Source organism: Podarcis liolepis (genome assembly GCF_965112155.1).
Source record: "Podarcis liolepis genome assembly, chromosome: 4".
Classification (NCBI taxonomy): Eukaryota; Metazoa; Chordata; class Lepidosauria; order Squamata; family Lacertidae; genus Podarcis; species Podarcis liolepis.
Window position 1 is genome coordinate 73,580,425 of NC_139558.1, and position 25,363 is coordinate 73,605,787.

Here is a 25,363-nt window from a genome sequence, read left to right on the forward strand (position 1 = left end):
CAAAGAAAATGTGTTTGTCAGAAGTGGGATTCGAACCCACGCCTCCAGGGGAGACTGCGACCTGAACGCAGCGCCTTAGACCGCTCGGCCATCCTGACACCTACAAAATACAGTTCTCAAACAGGTCCTAGTAATCCAATATTATAGCGAGAACATTTTTCTATCCACAAATTTTAAATATGTATGGCATACAAAACAAAGGATTTGCTAACACTCAGTTTACTCTTTGACAAGCTATTCACGTGTCCTGGGTTTTCTTCTTACACATCTCCTTAGAATACACCCATCAGTCTGGAGAGAATCTCTATGCAGAGGTTCCAAGATCATTGCAGGCTACAAAACTTGCTCTATATACACAAGGTTACTGAATAGTCTTTTTGCAGTATAAAGCAAGTCCTATTTTAAATTATTGCAAGCTTGCAATTTATGTAGTGCAAGCTTAAAGGTCTGATCACCATATGAAACAAAAATTGCCCCAAGACAGCACTCTTTTGAGGATCAAATTAATAATTCTTTCATAGCTAATATACTTCCTTTTCCAGAGGAAGCATGATTTAGTGAAATACATTTACAGAGACACAACCTGAAGGAAGCTTTGGTATGTAATTATGAAACAGATTGAGATAACAAAATGCAGCAGGAAATTTAGGAATTCATTCTAATCTGAGGCTCCAGTATCCCTTTTGGAACCATTTAACATGAAGGCTGCTGGCCAGAGGTTTAAAGACTGTCTCAAGGCAAATCTTTAAAAATGTAGCATAAACACCAACAATTGGGAAACACTGGTCTGCGAGTGCTCCAGTTGGAGAACAGCCTTTACCAAAGGTGTCATGGGCTTTGAAGACACTTGAACTCAGGACGCAAGGGAGAAACATGCTAAGAGGAAGGCACACTTGGCAAATCCACACCGTGATCAGCTCCTGCCCAGAAACCAATGTCCCCACTGTGGAAGGACATGTGTATCCAGAACTGGCCTCCACAGTCACTTACAGACTCATTGTTAAAACCGTGTTTATGGAAGACAATCTTACTCAGCTACGAGTGATCGTCAAAGAAAGAAGCAGCAGCTCTGCCTCCAGTCAGAGACAGTGTCTTCCTGAATACCAGTTGGCAGAAACCATAGGAGTGGGGTGGTGGAAGAGTGCTTTTGTGCTTGAATCCTGCTCACTGCTTTCCCACAGATATCTGGCTGGCCACTGTGAGAACAGGATGCTGGACTAGAAGGATTTGGCTATCCTTGGGGATTTCCAGTTAGTGCTCCCAGTTGTACCATCCAACTCCTAACATGCTTGCCCATCCTTCTGCTGTATATGGCCTGATCTGAACCGATCCAAACTGCAGTATTCGCTTGTTGTTTTAGATCTTGTTGGCACAACACACCCAAGTTGCGACCTTCAATCTTTCAACTGCTGTTTGAACCACTTTGTCTCTAAAGTTCTTGCAGATGAGCAGGGATGACTTTGCACACCAGGTTTCTAAGTGGCCTCAGTTGGTGTTCATTGGGACAGCAGTTCAAAGGAAAGGATTCTGGCCATTGCTGGCCATGTGATATGACGAGAAGTATTTATCTTGCAATGGAGCATACTAGGTGGGTGGAAAAACACAAGACAATAGTCTGGCTAGCTAGCAATGATTCAATATCAGACACAGGCGGATCATTCTTCCTAAATTTCAAAGGATCACAAGTAGGGTACGTCCTCCTACAGAAAGGTTTAATTATGAAGAATGGGGTAAGGCAACACTTAACCACTTTTATTCATTAATATAGTGAATTTTCAAAAGGCGCACACAAACGTGGCAACCACATATTTAAAACAGAAACAGTGTTTAAATGCCAAAAAGGAGCTTGAGATCTGCCAGGGTGAGCTTTGTCGAAGAATCTACTCTTCCTGACAACACTTTCTGGGCCAGCTCTTTTTTCTTGCTTTGGAGCTCCGAGATCTTTTCTTCTACTGTCCCTTCACAGACAAACCTAAAATCAAGTAGACAGCATTATGAATACAGGTTTTGTGCATCTTCATTGGTCAAGCTTTCAAAATAAATTAAGCACAGTGCAAAGAACTGAATCAGGCCAGATTCCACCTTGTTGGCCAGCTTTGACAGGGCGATGCGACAGTTCACCTAACAATCACTGTGTGTTAATATGATGCAAGGCGATGATTTCAAAGGGACTCCCTGCAGCACCCACCAGCTGATTGGTGCTGAAAGCAGACTCTTCAAAGGAGCGGGCTGTTGATGCCAATCAGCTGACAAATTACTTTCTGAGCAGATTTTCTCAGCACCAATAATCTGTGGAGCACTGAAAGTGAGCCCCTTTGAAGAAGCACCATCAGTGGATTGGCACCAAGAGGAGCCCCTTTGATGACAGTGAAGCTTCAACAAGGAACGTCAGGTGTTGGCCAAGTGGGTGTGGTTTCGGGAAATGGGCTTCAAGGCCCTAATCAAGTTTGCAAGCTAGAGGCTCCCCATCACTGCTTTAGAAGAACTGAGCTGTGATCACTTAAAAACCTCATGAAAAGAGATCAGGAGAGCGGATCAGAATACCCCCCCCCCCAACTTCAGCCCCCTTCCATATGGAACCTGAAGAAATCTCACGACCCCTAGAAATTATGCAAACAGAGATGGTGCAAAAAGCAAAGCCTGACCTGTGGATCGTGACATCGTTTTGCTGTCCTACGCGGTAAATGCGGTCACAGGCTTGGTCCTCCAGTGCTGGATTCCTGAAATTTAAGAAACTGTTCAGTCATTTCCCTCTTTATAACTATAGGTTAATCTAGATGAAATATATTTTAGCTCATACAATTACATCTAGTACACAGGATTGCCAAAAAGCAAGTCAGAGAAATCCCCTAACACTTTAAATCTATCTCAGCCTTGGAAGAAGTAGTGACAACATCTCCCTCAATTTCCTCCCAGCTTCTTGTCATCCTCCTTCCCCTGTTCTGTGGCACACCTGGACTCCTGTTCCTTGAACTGAAGGTGCTTGTGGATACAATGAGTCCCTGCTTCCTCATCTTCTCAAAGACCAACTAAGAACTAATCTAGAAGGCGATTCGCTAACACAAGGTGATTTACTGACAACAGATGTAACAGTGAATATTTCTTATTTATTTAACAAAATTTATATGCCGCTTCATTTTAGCAAAACCTCTTAGTAGTTCACAAGAAAACAAAACCCTCTTATGCAGATTATAGAAATATGCACTATATTTTCCAGTTGCAACGATTTGTAAGAACCAAATACATAATTTGGAGTCCTTCATGAATGATTCTATCCTTTTGGTCAACTCAGATCTGATTCTTGCAGCTGCAAACACACACACACACACACACACACACACACACACACACGAAACACCACGAGAAGGTTTCTGTTAAGTGGCAAAAGATGCCGCATTTTTACCAATGCATGTCAAGGAGAAAGAGATGGTTTCCTCCAACTAGATTGAGGCCAACACCTCCAGCCAGAAGAGAGATCATCATCACCTGTGACAAGAGAAAGCTGTTAGGTGTTACACAACACATTTATACACCATTTCTCTTTGGCACAGCCTGCATACATTTTGCCAGTTACACTGCTTCTTGGTTTGTTTCCAGAATCAATTAGAGTGCTGGTTTTAGCCCATAAAACCCTAGGCAGCTTGGACCCAGGTTATCTGAAATATCACCTCCTCCCACAGACCCCTACCTAGACCTTTGCTGTTTTGGTATAATTTCAAAATAAACCTTACGCTCCTTCTCTTGCAGCACAATCCTAACCATGCCTACTTATAAGTAAGTCCTACTGAATTCACTGGGGCTTGTTCCCAGGGAAGTGCGGCTAGGGTTGTAGTCAAGAGTGTGGTTTTACAAGTGTTATTTTGTCTCTACTAGGAAAAGGTTTATGTTGTTGTTTTTACTGACTTTTTGTTTTAATTGTATTTTAAGATTTATATAAAATCTCATCTATCTACTATATCTATATATATCATATCTACCTATATATCATATACCTATATATCATATCTACCTAGGAAATGTTACGGGCCGGTGACTATATAATTATCAACATGAACTAGAAACCTAGATTGTTGTTTTATAAAGCAGAAAGTGGGTATAGGACTGTCAGATTTTTGGCTAAAATGGCTACTGGTTAACCCTGCCTAGCAATTAAGGATCAGGCCTTGCACCGCTAGTCACAGTGACAACAAGCTACAAAACTCAGCAGCTTCTCTGATCTTTTCCCAGACCTCAGGTCCTTCAGGATTATTGTTGAATTCCTCAACCACATCCATCCTCTGCTTAGGATTCACAGAGCCATCCACTGTGGCATATTTCATGCTCAGCTTCTCAAGGTGTACTGCCACAATCTTCAGCATACTAGTCCACTGAGAAACAATGACACTAGGAGGAGGGGAGAGAAATCAATCAATCAATCAATCAATCAATCAATCAATCAATCAATCTAGTCCCTGGTGCAAAAGTCACATTAACTACAAACCCACTAAAATTGGCTTTAGACAAGTTATAGCTTCTCAGCCTTCACCTCACCCCTACTTTCTGTTATATGCAGGTTTATGGAGAAATGTTAAACATTTTGTTATGTTCTTATGCCACGCTGGGAAAGCTTTGTGTTTTGAAAAGGAGGCCTTGAAACTGTAAAAATACAATTAAACACCAGCCCGTCTTTTCTGGCTGGTGTAAAGTGTACTGAGATACGTGTATACGAAGTACTTCAAAACATTTGAGGTGGTACTATATAAAGTGATAAGTATTAACATTCTAAAATGGCTGGAATGCGATACATAAGCATACAAACGCCAAGCAAGTATCATTGCGAATGTTAAAATTACTGGAAACTATTCTTTCCACCATTCATTTAATCAATCAATCAATCAATCAATCAATCAATCAATCTACCAAGTCATTAGCGATGGCTTTCTTTTTGTGATTAAATATTGAAAACAGAAAGGCAAGCTACAAGCTTTATTCCATGAATGAAGACATGAAGCCCTCCAGATGTTGTTGGACGACAACTCCCATTACCCTGACTATTAACTGGGCTGGTTGAGGCTGGTGTGAATCGGAGCCCCATGACGTGTCAACAGCAGAGTCCTCCCCATTCCTGCTTTACCAGTTCACATGGGGATCTACATTTCTCTTTCGCCCTCTTTGAATATTCCCAGATTTCAATGCATTTGGAATCCTGAGGATGGCACTGCAAGAGCGTTCAGAAACTGCACCGTGAAATGGAAGCCCCTTCTTAATTGTTCTATTTGCGTGCAGTGGACCCTCTGGATACGAACTTAATTCATTCCGGGGGTCTGTTCGCACACCAAAAATTACGTAAATAGAGGTGCGCTTCTGCACTTCCTGGTTTGCCATGACCGTAACCCAAAGATTCCGTATCCAGAGGGATATGTAAGTAGAGGTACGACTGTATTGTTCTTCCTCTAAGGTATTTACACTGTTATACATTATATGAACTAAGATTTATGGAATAAACCTATTGAAACCAGCAGGCCTAACTTCACCATGTTCTTTACTTCCAGTTGGTTTACTCTGAGTAAAACTTAGCTGAATAAAACCCTGTGTTTCTGAGTGATCACCTATCCAGATACACAACTCTACCTGCCTTTGCTTCTGGAGAGGCAATTGCAGGTCCTTCTCACCATTCCCTACACACCTACATTAAATAGCATCCAAGCCCAGCCTTTGATGTTCCTCGAGAGACATATGGTATGCCCGTACTTACGCTTTCTGGGAACGCCCTTTGATAGCCTTCAGCTCTTCCAAGAGATGTGACAGCTAGAAGGAGGGGGAGGAAAATGCACTTAGCCCTAAGCAGGTTTACTCAGAAGTCCCACTGGGCTTGACTTTCAAGTAACTCTGCTTGAGATTGCAGCCTCATTTATTTAAATCATTTTTATTCCACTCCAGCTGAGAAGGCTCTCAGAGTTGTTTGCGTAAGAGATCAATAACAAGGGAGTCATGCCTTTGGGCTTGCAATCTAAAATAGTGGTGGGCAAATACAAGGCTTGCTCTTCACTAGAACTCTAAGAGCTGCCAACCAGAGCCAGGTGCAAAGGGCACAAAGCCAGAGTTAAAGAATTAGAAGTCTATGAGCTCATTCTAAGCCTAGGATTTTGTTTTCAGTACTAGAAATGACCTAAGCCCATGTTCCTTTCACACGAAAGTCCACACTTGGGTAGCTTTCTTTATTCCAGCCATCTAATTTAGATGGAAAATACATTTTGTTGTTATCATTGTTCAACAATGGGAGTCAGAAACCCTTGCTGATCTACTACAAATAATCCTGAGATCTGCCAACTGATCCTGATCAAACTACTAGTAAGCCCTGATAAGACACAACACAAAAGGAAAAGTGGATGGGGAGGGAAGAGGGGAAAATAACCAACTCAGATACCACTTCTTAAAGCTACAGAACTGATCTCAGTTGAGGAGGGGCCAAATGGAGATGATCCCCATTTCTCTCTACACAACATGATAGGTTGACTCCAGGTGTACTAATGGTAACGTTAGCTGTACGAATTTTAGGAACCCATATCTAAGATGGGATTTCCCATCTTGCTATATGAAATCACTACAAAGTTGAAACAGGTGGGCAGCCCACTTGGTATTGTGTAGGTACACAAATAAATCCCACAACAGAAGACTTGGTTCTTTGTCACTGTGTGTTTCGACTGCACACTGTTAAGAAGGAAATACATTTTGTACTGAGTTATAGCTTTTGTTTGTTAAAATGGTTACTTAGGCTGCGATCCTACCCCTTACCTGGGAGTAAGCTCCACTGAATTCAACAGGACTTTCTTTAGAGTAGACATAGTTAGGACTGCATTGTTAAATCAGGGATGGGAAATGTATGCCCTTCCAGACGTTGTTCATGCCGGACTACTGACCATGCTGGTTGAGGAGAGTCGTCCTGGATGGTCAAAGTTTCCCCATTCCTGAGCTAAATAAATTAACTGAATTGGGGTTCTTAAAAAAATAAATGTGGAGGGAAGGAAAACCCTGATCCTTAGAGCTTACTAGAAAAGATTGTCATAGCTCTGTTACCTTAAAGAGTGCCACACCTAATAGACATCAGATGCCCTTTTAAATGTGTTGTGGAATGGGGGATTATTGGGTTGTTTCTGTTTCTGTTTTTATTAAGTATTTTGTGTTTGTTTGTTTTATGTACCACCCTGAGATCTACGGGTATATAGGGCAGTATACAAATTCAAATAAATAATAATAAAATAATAGATGGGCTCACCAAAATTGTCAGGAGCGGATGTTTTTGGTGGTGCTGCACACCCTAGAAATTAATTCTCGCTATACTCAGAAGAGAAAATTCAGCACAGTGGCCTCAGTGTTACAGAAAACCCTCCCAGGGGGAGACGCAGATGTCAACACTGGACAGATTGGGACATGCAGTGAAGACATCTTTATTTCAGCAAGCACTTTAGGAATGTTAATGTTGTTCTTTTTGTTCTGTTTTATCTACAGAGCTTTGATTTCTGCTTTTCTTTTTGATGCAAATCCATCACGAGATCTAGGATTCTAGGTGATTCATATGCATGCTAAATAAGTAATAACAACAACAATACCTTGGTGCTCTGTTTGGTTGCTTCGAAGAGATCCACACTAAAAGCTGTACCAAAGAGGTACACCATAGGGTCATTGGTATCTTTGGGTTCAGACAAGGTCAAAGCACTGAGCTGCTCCTCCAAGGAGAGGGAGATGCCTTCACTATTCAGGTTAGTCGGGTCCAGAGCCTTCAATGTAAATAATACATATGGGGCATGGCAACTTTCTTATTGCAATTACATTTATATCCCACCTTTCCTCCAAGCATCTCAAGGCGGCCTACACAGTTCCTCCCCCTCTCCATTTTATCCTCGCAACAGCCTGGTGAGGTAGGCTAGGCTGAGAGATTGTGACTGGCCACCCAGGGAGCTGCAGGACCAAATGGGGATTTGAACCCTGCTCTCCCAAACTCCAAACACTCTCTAACCACTACACACCACAGTTCTGAACCGGGTGCCTCCAAGCTTGTTCACATAGTTACCACTTTCAGCAAGGACAGGTGGCAGCAGCACTGGCGGAGCCTCAACAGAAGGGACAAGATGTGAATGGTAGTGGAGACGGGAGGAGCATCCTGGCTATGCTTTTCCAGGGTGCCTTGTGGATGGCATCTAAACTGCTGCGCTCCTGTCAGAAGATGAAATGGCACAGGTGTCAGAGAAACGGATTCCTGGAGCTACCATTCAGTTTCTTTAAGAAGAATCTGAAAACCAACCAGTGAATATTTTGAACAATTTAATTTTTTTGTATATAACTGACAGATAGAAATGGGAAGTCCTTTTTATCTAGTTTTCTTTCTTTTTTTCTCTTCTGTTCCTCTCCTCTCCTTCCATCCTCTTTTGTTTTCCTTGGTGTCCTCTGCTGTTGGGTCTTTACTGGGATTATTCACACAAGGAGGTCAGGAAGGACTCTGACTGAGAGGCAGGGAAGGGAAGGTTTCCCAAGGTGAGAGGATAGGAGCAGAAAGGACATCTCCCAGGTGAGAGCTGGGACGACCCGCCACTTTGTGCGAGTTGAGGGTTAAGAGCTACCTTTGAGACAGGACTCTGCATTTTCTTTTCTTTTTCTGTTTTTATTGAGATTAGTTTGTTTTCAATCATATTGCATTATGAAAAAACCTTAATATTATTATTCTTTTGCGGGGAGCAAACCAACCAGGAAATGTAGGCATGCAGATCTTTTGCAAATTTTTCAAGATGAAGTATAGCAGGTAGCACTAAAACAGGGATGGGGAACCGTTTTCAGACTGAGGGCCACACCCCAATCTGGGCAATCTTCCAGGGACCACAGGCTGGTAGTGGATAGGGCAACAAATGCAATTTTTCCTCATAGTGGGCTCGATTTTTACACACACACACACACACACCCCTCTCAAGCCTCCATCTAGGAAAACAAGAGGCATTATCAGAGTTCAAGGATACCTTTTAGTCAGACAAAAACACTTGAGGAGTGTGCCAAGAAGAGCTGGCGAGGGGCCCAGCTGGAAGAGGGGGATTTGTAGCTGTGGAGGAAGCGCAGCTTGGAAAAAGCCTTGAGGGCCAGATCGAGGGGGTTGGAGGGCCTCATCTGGCCCCTGGAGTCCCCCACCCCTGCACTGTATTCTGGAGACTGCTGAAATACAGACTATAGAATAGCTACAGAACAGGGCAAAATTAGCTGTGAGGGTGAGGCCACCCTCATCACATCCCTCTCAACACTTTTTCTGCAGTTGCTAGGGGGCGGGGCAAAGAGTTTAAATTCCAACCTTTGTCAAATGGGTTCTCCCCAGGGTGCTGTCCTGTACACTGCATCTCCTGCCGTTTGATGTAGGACTGCAGGGTTGACCTGGTTGAAGAAACCACAGTTAAATTTAGGCAGCTTTGCAACCCCGTTTCTACAGTATAAGCACAATCGATGGATGTGGACAACGTTGAACACAAAAGGAGAGAAAACTTGGGGAAAAAGAGGCAGCATATTTGACTCCTGCCCCCCCCCCCCAAGAACAGTTCTGTTCTCTTTTCAAAAACGACTCTCTGCTGAGACAGAACACATTCTGTTCCTAGTATCATCTTGCTAACAACATGATAATGGCAGCGGCATCAACATGCCAGAAAATAAAGTCCTCATTTAAACTATCAGGAGACTAACAAGAATCTAGGTCAATGAGGAACAAAATGCTTAGCATGTGAAAGCACTAAAGGGGGTGGGAGAGTACTATTCTCCCTTATTTGGCAGGAGGTGAGGACACTGAAATACTTTGCAGAGATATTATTATTACTAGAACTGCTTCTAAATTAATTAAGATACTACACTAGTGATATTACTTTCATCAATAAATTCATTTATTGTGCTCTGCCTTTTTATAAACCACTTTGAAATTTCTTCTAACATCAAAGTGGTATATAAAATGAATAACTAGTATGCCACCCTACTACTAAATGAATTAATACACCGCACTACCACCACTAATGAACTAATCAATGTACCACTTCATGTCCAAATTGGCTTCTAAGTGGTATGTGACCAAGATAGTGATTCCTATTGCATAGAGCACTGAATTATCAGGACATCTAGGGAAGAGATGTGAGCAGAGCCGGTTTGCATCAGGAGGGCTACAGAAAGTGAGTTCATTGTGTACACTGTCCTTTACAGGCTGAAATGAACTCATTCTTAATGCCTTCACAGGTCTCTATCATACCTTGATCTTCTGAAAAGCACATCATACACCGATTGCTCATCTTCAGAGAGTTTTAGTCTGTGCAGTCGAGTGCAACGTTGAGGCAGCAATACCTAGAGAGAGAGAGAAAAGAAACAGACTGAAAAGTGTGTCAGTATAATTTGCACTAAAGTGGCTTTTCAAAGAGACATTTCTCCTATGAAAGGTCCAGATGGCACATTTTGCTTTCTGCCCACCAGCAGGTCTAAGGATTCTATGCAGATTGAGCACTGACTCCTTTTACGCTTCTGTATTTTAATGAAATGAACTTCTGTGATAATACCTTAACTAATCATAAAATGAGCTTTCCAGGCAGCCAAAACACAGCCTCAGTAAGTCCAAAGAGGCAACTTTTGACAGATGCTTAAAATCTCACTGTTTACAGTCCCTTTATTAAGAAAAAATTAAGCAATGTCTAGAACAGGGGTGGGTGGGTGGGTGGAAAACCAGTAGCTCACCAAGCCATTTTCAGTGGCCTGCCAGCCCCTGACCCAATTTACTGATGGCATCAGGACTGAATGAAGTGCCTGTCGTCTAGTAGCTGCCGTTGAGAGCAAATCAAGAGCCAGAAAGGGGAAGGAGATCTCTAGTCCAATGTTTCCAGAGTGCTGATGATGGTGATGAGCTCAGGAAACAACGGAGCAGATCAGGGCACTCCTTCCTGTTTCTGGAGTGCTCTGATCCCTTTTCAGCATCAAGAGCCAGAACACTTCGTTTGCTGGTAAATGAAACCTGCAGATGGAAGGAAAACGGCACATTTGGCTGTATGTGCAGAACAGCCCTAACTGACCATCAGTGAAGAGAACACAAATCCAAGAGACAGACAAAAGGAGATGGGCCATCAATTACCAAAGGCTTGCCGGATGAGTCCAGCTGGTCCTTAGTCCTTCGCAATAAGAGGCTCCTGGTTAAGAGCGTCAACCTCTCTCCTCCTTTTCTTGTATTGTTATCCACCTGATTCTTCCACACCTTGAATTCATCAAAAGGAGAGCAGCGAAGGAATCTAGGAGGGCAAACGGCAGCAAGAGGAAGGCAAGAGTGACAGGGGAAGTACAACCACTAGGCTCCATGGAATTGGGGTGGCCAGGAAATATTTTCCATCTAAAGGTGTTGGGACAAAAGTTAACCCCCCCTTTTAAGGTGTGCACTTTTCCTAAGGTGTTTTTAAGTGTGCACGTATTTACTGAAGGTGTGCATCTTAGGAAAACAGGAATTTGCTTTCTTTGCAGGCATGTGTGGCAGACAGTGAGAGAAAAACTTGTAAGTTGAAAGCCGATTAAAGAAGAGACTTGCAAATCAGAGTTAATCTACAAGGCATAATCATGGGTGTGCTCAACTCACCTTAGCAGGGAGTACATATCCAAGAGGTTGTTCTGAATGGGTGTCCCAGTGACGGCCCACCTGGCGGTAGCTCGCAATTTACAGGCTGCTATTGAGGCCTGGACTTTGGGGTTCTTGATGTTATGGGCCTCATCCAGTATAATTCGAGTCCAGTGTATCCAGAGCAGGGGAGAGAAGGGAACGGACTTATCCTAAAGCAGAAAGTAGACCTGGTTTTAAAATGCATGACTTGGAAGGAAAGGGGGCAGAGGTTAGCTGAAAAATAGTTAAATTTGGTCAGGGTCCGAGTCTATGACATTAGATTACAATTACTCCTTCTGTAATAAGGATTTAATATTTCAAACAAATAAAATTTGAAAAAACGTATTTCAACTTGAGACTTAATTATTATTATTATTGGCTAAATTCTCCTCTTCTCTGCAATTACACAACTCAGATGCGATGCATGATATCCTTATTGCTAACTTGGCACAAACCAATCTGATGGCAAGGCTACCCACCATACGCATTTTAAGACTAAAATGAAGCTTTTATCTCAGCATCTCCTAAAAGCAAGTCTGGCACGTTTTCAGTCACCTGCACAACGTGGTCGTCAGCAGCAACTTCTGCTTCTTCCTTCTGTGTAGGGATTTCCTTGGCAAGAATACTGTAAGTAGTGACAACAATGTCATATTCAGAAAGCCTGTGAAGAAGAGGAGAGGGAGAGCTGGTAAGCAATACGACCACTTTAGGATTTTAATCTTGATGCAGAATCAGTGTAGCTGCTTCCAAAAGGTCACACTCAAGCACCAATCATACGTGTGCTTGTTCAGAAATAAAGTCCATTGTGTCCAATGGGCTTAGTCTCCAATAAGGGTGCTTGGAGCCACAGCCAGTGAATAACTCAGCATGGAGTCTTCTTAAGAACAGAAAAGAAGGAACCAATGGCAAACTTGTCACCCGAAGTCTTTCTCTATGTCCCCACCCATTCCCCAAGAGGTTTGGAGGGTGGCAACTCAAGAGCGGGGTCTTTTCTGTGGTGGCTCCCTGTCTATGGAATGCTCTCCCCAGAGAGGCTTGCCTGGCACCATTATTACAAGACATTCCTCTTTACCCAGGCTTTTGGCCATTAAGTGTTCTATGGCCTGTTAATACTGGGGGGCGGGCTCTTATTACTAGTTTATTATTATGCTGTCTCTTATTATGCTTTTATTATAGTGCTCCGTAAAATGTGTTCTTAACGTTGTACACTGCCCAGGGATCTTTTGAAAAAGGGGGGGTATATAAATTGAATATTGTAATAATAAACTTGACTTCTATCAACTGTGTGTATATTTTCTTGGCAGAGATGGGGAAAGGAAGAGACAAAGTGGAACATGTGGTGCCACAGAACTTGTATGTCGACACCAGATGAGGCAACACGCCCAATAACTGATGAAGTACTTCCCATTCGCTTTGTAAGGACGTGTAGCAATGGCCTCCAGCAACAAGATACACAAAGCAGGACACAGCTGCAGTATGCCCATTGCCCACATCTTGTGCACATTTAGCTTGCACAGTTTCAAGTACAGTGTTACCTTGGATTATATACGCTTCAGGTTACATACGCTTCAGGTTACAGACTCCGTTAACCCAGAAATATTACCTCGGGTTAAAAACTTTGCTTCAGAATGAGAACAGAAATCGTGCTCCGGCAGCACAGCGGCAGCGGGAGGCCCCATCAGCTAAAGTGGTGCTTCAGGTTAAGAACAGTTTCAGGTTAAGAACAGACCTCTAGAACAAAGTAAGTTCTTAACCCAAGGTGCCACTGTATACACAGGCAAGGTGGGGATGCTCTTGCAAGATCTCACAGGTCAGATTGTCCCGCGAGGTCTGACGAGAGAATCCCTACCAGTTCCAGAGCTAGCAAGGCTGAGAGCTTAAAAGCAGTCTTTGTGCCAGGGTCGTTTTTTCCATAAGGGAGGGATGGTTCTTGCTGAACTTCTACTGGTAGGGAGTTCCAAAGGGCAGTACCTGCCGCACTAAAGGCTCAGTGTCTACTGAAGGCCAGCTGAAGTGTGGGAAACCATCAAAACTGTCCCAAGAGAAGATCTCAGAGGTGGAGCATAAGGAATCGTATGGTCCTTAAGGCACTTTGGGAGCAAGTTGGCTCAAACAACCAAAAAATGGTGTTCTTTAGCTTAACTCAAGTGACTATGTTGCATCAGCTCTCTATGCCTGTGCTTCTGCAATTCAGGATACCTAAGCTTTGGACCAGGCTAAGGCTCTTTAACTTCCAATGAGCTGGAAGCTGTGCACTTACACAGTTGTGTTCTTAATTCGGTTGGATCCATGGTACAGGCAGACTCTCAGCCTGCCGCTTCTGACGTGTCTTTCTACCTCTTTTTTCCAGTGATGGATCAAAGACGCGGGGCAGACAATCAGCGTGCCGTGGGAAGCGATTACAGAGGTATCTTGAAATGCAAACATTAACAGGTAAAGATGTTTCACGGTAACGTCTCAGTAATGCAGAAAAGATCATAATACTGCAGGCAGTATTTGCAACATTTGCTTTCCAACCAGTAAGAGAATCTCGTTTTATTAAATGGTGAAAAACAAGTGCAGACGGTGCTGCTAAAATTGGCGGTATCTTGTTTTTTCTGTACCTTGTCTTGACACTGAAAGCTCGAGTTTCTTCTCTTTCCCTTTGTCTTTCTGTAAACACTTCTGAACCAGAACAAGAGCAATCATTGTCAGAGTCTTCCCTAAGCCCATATCATCCGCTGGGAAGAAAAAGCAGCATAGAACAAAACAGAAATCAGGGAGTGATAGGCATGTTTGGTGCTGGATATCTTAACTTGCTGACTCAACTGCCTGGCAGGTAAAACTATTTGCTAAGTGTCCCACTGTGGTGCCCCATCCTTCAGGGAACAGAAGGAATTGGATCTGACATGTAGAAAATGTTCCTTCATCCAAGCATGGGCAACTTGTGGTCATCCAAATGTTCTTGGACATCACCTCCCATCAAGTCTAAGGCAGCATGACCAATTGCCAGGGATTATGGGAGTTGTAGTCCAACAATATCTGGAGGTTCACAAGCAAGTCAACAGGTTTATCCAAGAGAAGCTCTAGTTGAACATTAAGATGAAGTAACCTGCACTGTAAGGACCTGTCCATTCTCACTAACAGCCTTCCATCATCCAAGACAGGATGTTTGTAAATCCTTCAAGGGCCAGTGGACAGATTTGTGATAAGCCTAAGGCCCTTTCCCAGAGCTCAGATTAATATTTTAGGGTGGAAGGGCCACACAACCTTCCTATCCACCCCCTTGTTCAACACAAAACCTAAAAGCAAAACTACTTTCATTACAATCTATCTGAAAGCAAACACCAGAATCACATCATGTCTAATAGTTCCTTACCCAAAATTCCTCCACACGGTTTCTGACTCTCCCTCCAGAGAAGCCAAGCAAGTGCCTGCTTCTGATGCAGGAGCAAGGAGACCTGAGAAAGCCAGCCAAAAGGTGCAGAATTAATGGCTTTTTCATGTATTTACGGTATAGATCAATTGCGCAGAGTTTAGAGCTAGGATGGGGAACCTGAAGCCTTCTAGATGTTGCAAGACTCAAACTTCCATCATCCCGAACCATTGGTCATGCTGGCTGGCACTGGCGGATACCACAGGCTCCCTATCCCTGATTTCCAAGGTAACCAGAATGGCATACATGTCAGGAAATGAATTGCTTTTTGGAGAAAGGTACACTCAGACCTCTGTCTCAATAAAGTATAAAGTTTAGCTTAAAACAAGACACGTCATTTATTTATAGAAATAATTTTATCCCATGCTTCCTCGAGCAGCTTACATGGGATTCTTCATAGTCAGCCAGCTACCATCCAGATCCACAACCACTTTGTTTTAGCAATAATACAGCACTGGGCACTCCCAGGCCATTAAAACTGGGGTTATGCAATCAGCCTACAACTCTATGATTCCACAAACTAAGATGGTTGGGTGGGACTAGTCTGCCATTTATTAATCTTTGTCACATTCTTCTTAAGCAGATGAGCAACACGGCACCTGTACAATTTAGTAAGATTCATTGCTCCCTATTGCTAGGCGGCAGCAAACATTTATAGCTATTTGTTTCAAATGGAAGACGAGCCTCAAAGGGTTTTACTGAAAGCAGAAGATCACAGATGAAACTATTTCAACCCCTTCCCATGCTCTTTTTCTTGCCTGCACAAAAATCGCTCAACATTTGTAGGTGCACTGCCAACGCACTTCTTAACTTGGCGACATATTGGGGAGAAAAGATTATAGGAAAAGCAAGCTGCGCAACGCTTTTAATTTGTCCCAGCTCACCTTTAACCCAGGTGGATCCTCAGCCACTGTCTCCTCCTTCGGGCAGGACTTAAGGGAACTGTGAAGCTGGTTGATTGCATCACTGGTGGCATCATACACGGCTCGGAGGCGGTCTTCAGTCATTCGGCCTCCATAAAGGGCCTGCATATGGGAATCCTCTAAAATACAGTAGCAGGAAAATTAGAACAATGAGGAATCACAGTGCTGATTCTGAAGGAGGTGTGATGTAGCGGTTAAGGCAGAACTTAGTTAAGCGGTTATGTGTCATCAAGCAAGATAGGTTAAGCATTTGCATGGGGAAGTGTCTTCACTTAACAGCACAGCTAAATATGCATTTATTTATTTATTATTATTATTTATTATTATTACTATTATTATTATTAGAATTTATATACCGCCCTACACCCAGGGGTCTCAGGGCAGTTCACAGAATAAAATCAAGATATAAAACCACAAAATACATAATCAAAATAAAAATACATTTTTAAAGGGCACAGGATGTAAATTGGATCAACCAAAGGCCTGGTTAAAAAGAAACGTTTTTGCCTGGCGCCTAAAGGTATAATGAAGGCGCCAGGTGAACTTCCCTGGAGAGAGCATTCCACAGATGGGGAGTCACTGCTGAGAAGGTCCGTTTATGGAATCCTTCCCACTCGTAAATGAATGTGCTGGGGGCGGGGGAGCCCAATCTTCATATGATACAGTGGTACCTCGGGTTAAGAACTTAATTCGTTCTGAAGGTCTGTTCTTAACCTGAAACTGTTCTTAACCTGAGGTACCACTTTAGCTAATGGGGCCTCCCGCTGCTGCCGCACGATTTCTGTTCTCATCCTGAAGCAAAGTTCTTAACCCGAGATACTATTCCTGGGTTAGCAGAGTCTGTAAGCTGAAGCATCTGTAATCCGAGGTACCACTGTACTTGTAACAAAACCATGTTGGATTTCATCATGGCTGCCCCCTCTCCCACTTACCTCTATAAGTGCTACTGGAACACTGACTAGATCCCAAAGGAGGGTGGAGCTCTAAGGAGCTGGCTACCTGAGGCTCCTGGAATGGCTTTGGTCCTCGCCCTGTAACAGTATTTGGCTGTTCTACGGTGGTCTTGGAGAACGGATTGTGCAGTTTCTCTTCACGCTTACTGCTGTTCACGTCTACTGCTGTGTAAAAACCGATTGAAATATGCAGAAAATTGTAAGTGGTACAGTCTTTCCTGGACAGTACCAATTCAGGCTGCAAACGCTCCTTCATATTTTGTTTTGATAAACCAGGGGTGGAGAACCTGCGGCCTTCCACTGACGGGAGAGGTCTTGGCGCTGACCTGCTCTAGGACACAGGCAGCTTATCTGACTTCCCTGCCTGTCAGGGCTGACTCCAGGTTTTGGAGGACACTTCCGGACCTGCTCTGTGAGTCTATCTCCTTGCCACCATTCATCATCAGCTGCTCCTTTGTCCTTGCCACTTCTTGCTTGCCAGGCAGAGAGCCAATGAGCAAGCAGACAGTGGCATCTACTGCCCCTCCTCTTCCTCACCACCTTTGTCTGGGCCAGAGAGAGACAAGAGAGGGAAATGAGCAGGTTGCAATGGTGAAAAGGAGGAGCAAGTCAGGATGGGGGGGGGGGTTATTACAGTGGTGCCCCGCAAGACGAATGCCTTGCAAGACGGAAAACCCGCTAGATGAAAGGGTTTTCCGTTTTGGAGGTGCTTCGCAAAACGAATTTCCTATGGGCTTGCTTCGCAAGACGACAATGCCTTGCGAGTTCCTGCGGGGTTTTTTCCCTCCCCCCTTTTTCTAAGCCGCTAAGCCGCTTATCAGCTGATCCGATCAGCAGATAAGCCGCTAAAAGCCGCTAATCCGTCAATGGGCTTGCTTCGCAAGACGAAAAAACCACTAGACGAAGGGAATCACAGAACGGATTCTTTTCGTCTTGCGAGGCACCACTGTATCAGTGAGCCCTTTGCTGGGGCTCTTGGCAGAGGCATGATGATACCAGTACTGCTGCTTCTGGAAGATAAAGAATGCAACTATGTACTCAATGATAAAGGAAAATGTTTCTTCCTTAGGCATATGAAACGTGATGTTCATAATTCTGAATGAATAAGCTTACCTTCCTTTACACTTTCTTCTGCCTCCAGGTTCAGAGAACTCAGTGCTGCTTCCAGGTCCTGCACCTGCTTTAGTAACCGCTCGCCTTTATCGGGCAGAGCCTGAACATTCACGATTTTCAAAGTGTTCTAGAGAGAAGGGGGGGGGGACAAGGGAGAGAAATGTGTTATTGACTACCTGAACGCTCAACTTCCCCACCTTTACCAGACGTTTTCTCCACAACAGCTTTGAAATATTTAAGAGTTACATAGAAATCAACCAGCAAGCAGGAATTTGGATGACTCTCATGTAATAAATGCTGCATGTACTCCATTGCATGCAGAAGTCTACATATCCCCACTGCCTTCCCTTTGCTAGGAACAGGTCAGTCACTGAGAGAACAGTGCTTGGTCCAACCAAGCAGACTACTTATGCTCTTATCAGTGGAATACTGGATTAGGGAATTGTTTCCTGTGAACTTCCAAGAAGGAGGAGCGCCACATGGCAACAAACATGAAGGAAGCACACAAACTGGAACCAGCAAATAACTGAGTATTGGGGAAGTTGAAGAGGAGCTACTGCTCTGTTCCACTTGGCTGCTGCCCCTATTCATCCTCCCTTTCTCTTTGACCCACCTGGTGCAATATTGCAGCCACAGATATTTGGCTGCCTAAAGCAGAAGAGCAAATGATGCCCCAAATACACTTAAATCAAGGTGTTTAGTACACAGGATGGCCAAGTTATTGTGGCAGCTCAGGCAGAGAAGCCCGTAAGCTCCTCTCCCACACTGGCAGTAAAAGCATGATAAATCAAATAGCTAACAATTTGCTGCCCGTTAACATCACTCAAGCTTCACTGTGTCTAATGGGAGGGTTGGCTTCAGGTGGCATTTTATTTTATAGTCTTCAGAATAGTTTAAAGGGTTAAAATTGTCCAAAAAGTAAATTTACCATAGTAACATTTTCACACAGGGATCTGTGATGTGGGGTAGAAAATTTTCAAGTGCTTTAGGTTTCCCTTTTCCATTTAATAAGTGCATTAGTAACAATGAATGGATGCCAATTGCAGATACAGCATTAGGCGAGATTTTTTTATCTTTGATAAATATGAGTAAAATAAACGATAAAGTACATCACTGTAGCATCAGAAAATTTTCCAATGCAACTGACAATTTCTGGATGCAAATTAACCTAATTAGCAATTCAAAAAATTCCAGAACACCCACATCACTGATTTGGATATATGTATTTAAATGCTTTATTGTTAACTGCTTCTTTGAAATATTTCCCGGGGGGGGGGGGAGGGATGACGACTATGTGTTGGCTAAACTGCATATTCATTACAAGCTTGTGGGCTTCAGACAAAATGTGTGCAACACACTTCGTGTGACACTGGCCTAAGGCAAAGTCTGAGCGCCTTCATCTATGGCTGCAATACCTTAATGGTTTATAATTTTTGTAGAACTAGCCCAGTTTTACCAAGGCTCAAGGAGTTGCTATTTTGACATGGGAAGCCTCTGGCGATCAGGTACAGAAAGAATAAGCAAGCAAGTGTATGATCGAGAGAGAGAGACCTTTTTCTGCTTCAGCTGAGCTGAAAGTTGGCTATGAAGAGCTTTGGAATCCAGACTTTCTGCCATTTGCAAAGAGGCCTTTTTGTGTGATGTGGAAGACAAATTCTTTTGACTGCGATCCTTTTGCTGCTGGGTATCCAATTCCTGCCCAACAGGCAATTTGGAAGATACAAATCTGTCAGGTTCATCACTGCTGGCATTTTTATCAGAACTGCTTTTATCTTCTGGAGCAGTTTTCAATAGTTTCTCTGGGTTTTCTTTAGGGTGCACCACTGGCAAGCCTGTTGATTCCTGAACAGTCGCAACTTGCCTGGGCATCAGTGTTGTCTCTTTAGTTCCCCAGTTGTTACTTGTCTTCATTTTTACTGCTTTGTCCCTGCAGGTTTCTGATCCTCTCCTTCCAAGTTGCGCCTCATTAATAGGCTTTACACCTAATGTTTGGCCACTGAACCTGGGCCATGACTGCTTTGGACCTTCCTCTTTCTGCAATCCATATTCAGCAGATCTCAGAGCTGAATTCTGCCTTGTGTGTCCAGAAGTTGTCTCAAACTTTTTGCTTGAAATATATTTGTGTGTATCCAAAAATACTGTCTTTTTAATTTCATTTGTGGACTCGCTTGCTTCTGTTTCTGTTTCTATTCCTTGCTTGGGTGATCCTTCACATTTTTCTCCCAACTTTTTGTTCTTGATCACCTCTGGGGCTGGATGTTCTTTCTTAACAGATTCAGATGGCAACTTCAGCTGATCTTTTTTATCCAGAACCTGTATTTTATCCTCATTTCTTGATAAGCTTTTGTCCTCACTGTAGTTTGTTTGTTTGAAAGATTCGTGATTCTTGCTTGGTACTTTGAATGGATTTCTTTGATCTCTATGATTATGGAGCAATTCTGAGACTTGCTGAGATTGTGGCTTATTTGGCAATATGGTGGCTTTAGAATCCTATAAAACACACAGGTGGAATGTTAAGTTTACCATATAAATCAGACATCTTGAAAGCTAGAGCTAAGTACTCTCTATACTTCTGCAGCATAGTTGCACAGAAACTCATATGTAGGATAAAAAAATGACATTCAGGGGATCTTTATTTTCACGTATTTTTAAAAGCTATAATATTTTTTTTGAAGATTCAGAAACTACACATGTATTGAGTTTCAAACGCTGTCTTGTACAAATCCCCATTCTTCATAACAAATGGTATTACTGCTAATGTTCATTACTTCCAAACCCAATACACTTCCTCCAATCTCTGTTCTTTCTACCTGCCATGGGATACTTCCACACCATCTCTTCCCTTCCAGTTTAGCTTTACTGCAGCGATAGAACAGCCTGGTAAAGGAAACAAAACATGGAGAATGAAGCTAGTTTTCAATACTAATACCCCTATCTGCCATTAGAAATATCAAGGGTTCTTCAGAAAATATACTTGTATGTGTCTGTCTCCTGTTGCTGCATCAAAAATTGGAGGTCCACCACATGTTTCTCATGCACCAAGCAGTGAGAAGGGCAAAGCCTGTGGAAAGGAACAAGGGATATTCATATAAGCAGGAAAGTTTAAGGAATCATAAAACATCTTCAGCACAGGAGAATTTTCTGTTAGATTTTTGCCCAAGATGACCATCCAATCTAGCACTCTAGCCACATGTCAGGGCCACATTCCCACCACCTCAACAGGCATATACACAATTAGCACCATAGCAGGTAAATTTGCATCACATAATGGGGCCACACTCAGTATTAATGCAATAAATAAGCCAAGCCATCTACTACAAAGGCAAGCAATCCCTTCCAAGGTTACTCACTCGCCAATCGAAACATTATCACCTGATCCCAAATTTGAAACCTATTCTAATCCCCCAAATATGTTACTACAGAACAAATCTATTTTCCAATGACACCAAACAGCTCTCCTTTAAAGAGTAACCTGGACTAAATGTAAACCATCTTCCATGGTTTGTCTGGTGTGGTGTTTTTTTTTTTTTTTTAAAAAAAAATTCCTTTGCAATTAAAAGTGGCAGAAACAGAAAGGTATTTAACCTACTTTGTGAGGAGCACAAATTCACATGGCTGCTGGCCTTGGACACCACACACATAAAAGCTTCTGCCTTTGTTTGGGCCATCCCGGATACCAGTCTTCAAAAGGCAGGGATGACCTAGACAGGAACAAAGTGAAAGATAAATATGAAGAAAATAGAAGCATGACAGAGGCTCTGTGTCATCAGTCAAAATTTCATCTCACTTCAAGAACATGTATGTCTTTATTACATTTTCATCTCACTCTTTGCCTGCCCTCCCCAAGAAGCTTACAAGGTTCTTTATCTCTCTCAGCCATATTTTATCCTCAAAACAGGCCTGTGAGGTAAGTTAGGTTGAGACATATTGACTTGCTAAAGACTAGCCTTCCTAGTGCTGTAGTTAGCCACTTCTGTACCCTGTACAGACATTCACACCTGTGATTCCCTCCCTCACGCTGCATTTGGGTTCTACTGCTTAAGAAAAAGTTAAAATCCATATTTCAACCAGTAAGAATTCCTTTTGTCAGTATTGCAAACAATCTCATCAGGATTAGCTACTGAGCCTCTAGTCATTCCAAGAGGTCTGCAGCCTTGTGAGGAAAGGGACAGAGTGTGCAACACTAGCCTATATATGTGTACTCAAATGACCCACTGAGCTCAAGTGTGTATAGCCAACCCATGCCATTATTATATGAATCCAGTTCTTCCCCGGTCCTGCGTTTTAGCATAGGCCCATCAGTCAGAGCAACTGCCCATTTTGGGTGGTAGGCAAAGGAAGCAAATTGTTAATGTATTATTGCTGCTGCTGTATTTTTACTGCCACGGAGGGAGAGAGAAGCTTATGGCCTTTTTTTGCTCAAAGCCATAACTACTGAACTGGCTATGTACCTCGGCAGTAGCAGCCGACAATCTACCCTGCAGAAGTTGCAGGATTCCAACTCCCACCAGCCAGTATGGCTAATGGTTAGAGATGGGAACTGTAGTCTCGCAGCAGCTGAAGGGCCAGAGACTACTGTTCAGCCTCAGGCGGCAGAAGCTGTCGATCTGGCCCTGATTTGCAGCCAGGCACAGAAACCTGACATGCACCTGAGCGCAAAGCACTGCCAGGCTCTTTGCCAAAGTAAAGGTAAAGGTACCCCTGACCATTAGGTCCAGTCGTGGCCAACTCTGGAGTTGCGGCGCTCATCTCGCTTTATTGGCCGAGGGAGCCGGCGTACAGCTTCCAGGTCATGTGGCCAGCACGACTAAGCAGCTTCTGGCAAACCAGAGCAGCACACGGAAACGCCGTTTCCCTTCCTGCCGGAGTGGTACCTATTTATCTACTTGCACTTTGACGTGCTTTCAAACTGCTAGGTTGGCAGGAGCAGGGACCGAGCAATGGGAGCTCACCCCGTCGCAGGGATTTGAACCGCCGACTTTCTGATCGGCAAGCCCTAGGCTCTGTGGTTTAACCCACAGTGCCATCCGCATCCCTACTTTGCCAAAGTAGTTCTGGTTATTTTGCTGGTGTTGCTATTTCCCTTTCCTAAGCTCTCTGAAAGCAAAGGAGGCAGCCTGGTGCCTAGCAGGTAAAGACATGCCCGATCGCCCCAGCAAACTTCATTTTTTTACTATTTTTTACTACTTTTTAGTGTTGAGAAATTACAATCAAAACAAAAAAGTAGACGAAAACGCCCAATATGATGATAATAATAATGATAATGATAATAATAATAATAATAATAAAGCATCGACTGGTAACAAGGAATCCATTTGCAAATAACGAAGAGAGGTGCAAAAGTGAAAGCATGCTCGAGCAGCGAGCTCGGCCCGTATTGAAAGTTGCACAAAATCTCTAAAAGAGCCAGACATCTGCACCCCACGCGCAGGGACCCGAGCGCCCCGCCTGCGCCTCCCGGCTCCTCACCGTGCCCGCTGCACAGCACTTTCTCCATAGCCGAGCCGCTAAGCAGACGCCTCGCCTTCCTGTCGCCTCAACCCGGCAAAATTCCGTACAGGGTGGGCGGGAACGGAGAGAAAAGACCTGAGGTAACTCCCTCCCGCCCCCGTCAATCCCCCAAACTGCCAATCGCGTCGTCCTCCTTCGCCGGCGGAGCCAATCACGACGAAAAGTAGGCGGGCCGGAGGGAAATACGGACGGGTGTTGAGCCTCCACAGAGCGCAGACGGAGCGCGAACGGCGTTTCCTCTGCCCGTACGGCTGCCCAATCGCAGCAAGCGGAGGGGAAAGAAAGGGGCGCTGGTTGGTGGGGGAAGCAGCCAATGGATTCATACTTCGGAATTCCCCGGGTTGTTGCCAGCTGGGCGACTGGTTTCATGCTCTTTGCAGACACACAGAGCCCTGTGATGAACTGCAGTTGGACGAGCTCGCGCTCGCTTTCCCCAGTGTCATTTGCACCCCCAGAGATCCCGCCCTCTCCCAGTCCCTTTGGAGAACCACTGGTCTAAATTTTGGCTTCTGTAAGACGCTTTGAGAGCCATTTCCCGACTAAAGGGCCCACAGGGTGTTTTTGTTATGTACTGAAGTTCTCACCCTGAGCCAGCAGGGGGATACTGTAGATAGTTTTCACTCAGGTCCACATATGCAAATAAGGGATTAAAAGTGACATTCAGTGATTGGATAGTTAGAGAAAGTTGCTACTGTTGCGTTGTAGTGGAGCTCTATATAAGCAGGCTAGCTGAACCCTTCAGTTCAGTTCAGTTCTGTGAATAAACAAGAGCTGTTTGAAGAATTGCTGTGTCGTCTGATATGTTCACCCACAACTTAACAGTTTTGCTGCAAGAGATTAACACTAGCATACACCTACTTCTCTGGAAATTGTTTTAGGCAGAAAACAGGTTGTGTGGTTGAAAACAGGTATATATTGAGGTTAATGTCACAAACGTAAGTAAAGTTATGGAACCTTAAGACTTGCTATACTTCTAGACAACAGTGCAATACTTTGCATGTCAACTCAGAAGTGAGACCCTGTGAATGCAATGGCTCTTACTCCCATGTTTAGCATTGCAACTTTAACTATATCTATAGGCACTGCTTAATATTCTGTTTTGATTAAAGAACTGTGTGGTGTAATGGTTATGATGCCAGACTAGGACTAAGGAAGCCTAGGTTCAAGTCATTGCTCAGCCATGTTCAGTTGGTGACCTTTGGCCAGTCAGTTTCTTAGCCTAACATGCATCACAGGGTTGTGAGGATAAAGTGAGGAGAAGGAACCACGTACACGACCCTTGAGCTACTGTGAGGAAAGATGGGATATGCATGTAATTAATAATAGTAATAATAATAATCCAGAGAAAATATGTGCTGATAGGCTAAAGATTAAATTACCAGTTAATTGTGTTGTATAAGGCATAAAGGTTCTATAACATACAGGCATTACATAATCCTACTTATAACTTCTGTTATAATATTTTGAAAGAAAAGCTTTGTAGAAAATTGTTAAATTTACTGTGGGTTTTTTTGTGCCACCTAATCACACCTTGTTGAAAGAGTTGATCCTTGCAAATGTCTAATAAATCCCTTATTTTCCTGACAGTTTTCCTTGGGATAGAAAATCACTATCTTCATACATTTTTTTAATTTTTCAAAGCATTCATATAGAAAACCATGTATCTTTTTTAACAATTGGGGGAGGGAATACAAAATGAGAATGCAACAATGACAAAAATCTGCATGACAATATTCTTTCATTAACTTACTTTTCTTCTCAGTAAGAGTACCATAAGGAAATAGAGAGACCTGCTGTACCAAAGCAAAGGCCCATCTAATCCGGC

The 25,363-nt window shown here is 43.4% G+C and overlaps 1 protein-coding gene and 1 long non-coding RNA gene across 5 annotated transcripts; one reads left to right on the forward strand and one right to left on the reverse strand.

Moving 5' to 3' along the window:
- Window positions 1-1,731: 1,731 nt before the first annotated feature.
- Window positions 1,732-23,607, reverse strand: TTF2 (transcription termination factor 2). 2 transcript variants are annotated; one of them, XM_083500933.1, is made up of 23 exons: window positions 23,497-23,607; window positions 21,617-21,728; window positions 21,002-21,088; window positions 20,838-20,904; window positions 19,579-20,517; window positions 18,028-18,154; window positions 16,894-17,076; window positions 15,923-16,080; window positions 14,982-15,063; window positions 14,227-14,343; window positions 13,884-14,034; window positions 12,179-12,284; window positions 11,603-11,793; window positions 11,111-11,264; window positions 10,244-10,335; window positions 9,311-9,390; window positions 8,051-8,193; window positions 7,590-7,757; window positions 5,735-5,787; window positions 4,230-4,383; window positions 3,404-3,486; window positions 2,646-2,720; window positions 1,732-1,972 (listed from the first exon to the last, which is right to left on the reverse strand). In XM_083500933.1, the coding sequence occupies exons 1-23, from the start codon at window positions 23,522-23,524 to the stop codon at window positions 1,828-1,830; spliced, it is 3,495 nt and encodes a 1,164-aa protein (XP_083357059.1). In that variant the 5' UTR covers window positions 23,525-23,607; the 3' UTR covers window positions 1,732-1,827. The 2 variants fall into 2 exon arrangements, with proteins under 2 accessions (XP_083357059.1, XP_083357058.1); XM_083500932.1 differs by having other exon boundaries at window positions 16,894-17,079.
- On the forward strand, window positions 12,327-18,193 carry LOC310705942. Of its 3 annotated transcripts, XR_014525540.1 has the most exons (6): window positions 12,327-12,546; window positions 12,928-13,097; window positions 13,974-14,056; window positions 15,123-15,266; window positions 17,191-17,326; window positions 18,056-18,185. It is a non-coding gene; the product is annotated as an uncharacterized lncRNA (long non-coding RNA). The 3 variants fall into 3 exon arrangements; XR_014525539.1 differs by lacking the exon at window positions 17,191-17,326 and having other exon boundaries at window positions 18,056-18,193; XR_014525541.1 differs by lacking the exon at window positions 15,123-15,266.
- Window positions 23,608-25,363: the final 1,756 nt, after the last annotated feature.

What these genes read in the sequence shown, in the direction of transcription:
- TTF2 (XM_083500932.1), bottom strand. Translation starts at nt 23,524, where the DNA reads ATGGAGAAAGTGCTGTGCAGCGGGCACG. An exon ending in CTGACGACCACGTTGTGCAG is followed by an intron (nt 11,794 to 12,178) that starts GTGACTGAAAAC and finishes TTTCTGCTTTAG; the next exon opens with GATAAGTCCGTTCCCTTCTC. An exon ending in GATATGTACTCCCTGCTAAG is followed by an intron (nt 11,265 to 11,602) that starts GTGAGTTGAGCA and finishes TTGCCCTCCTAG; the next exon opens with ATTCCTTCGCTGCTCTCCTT.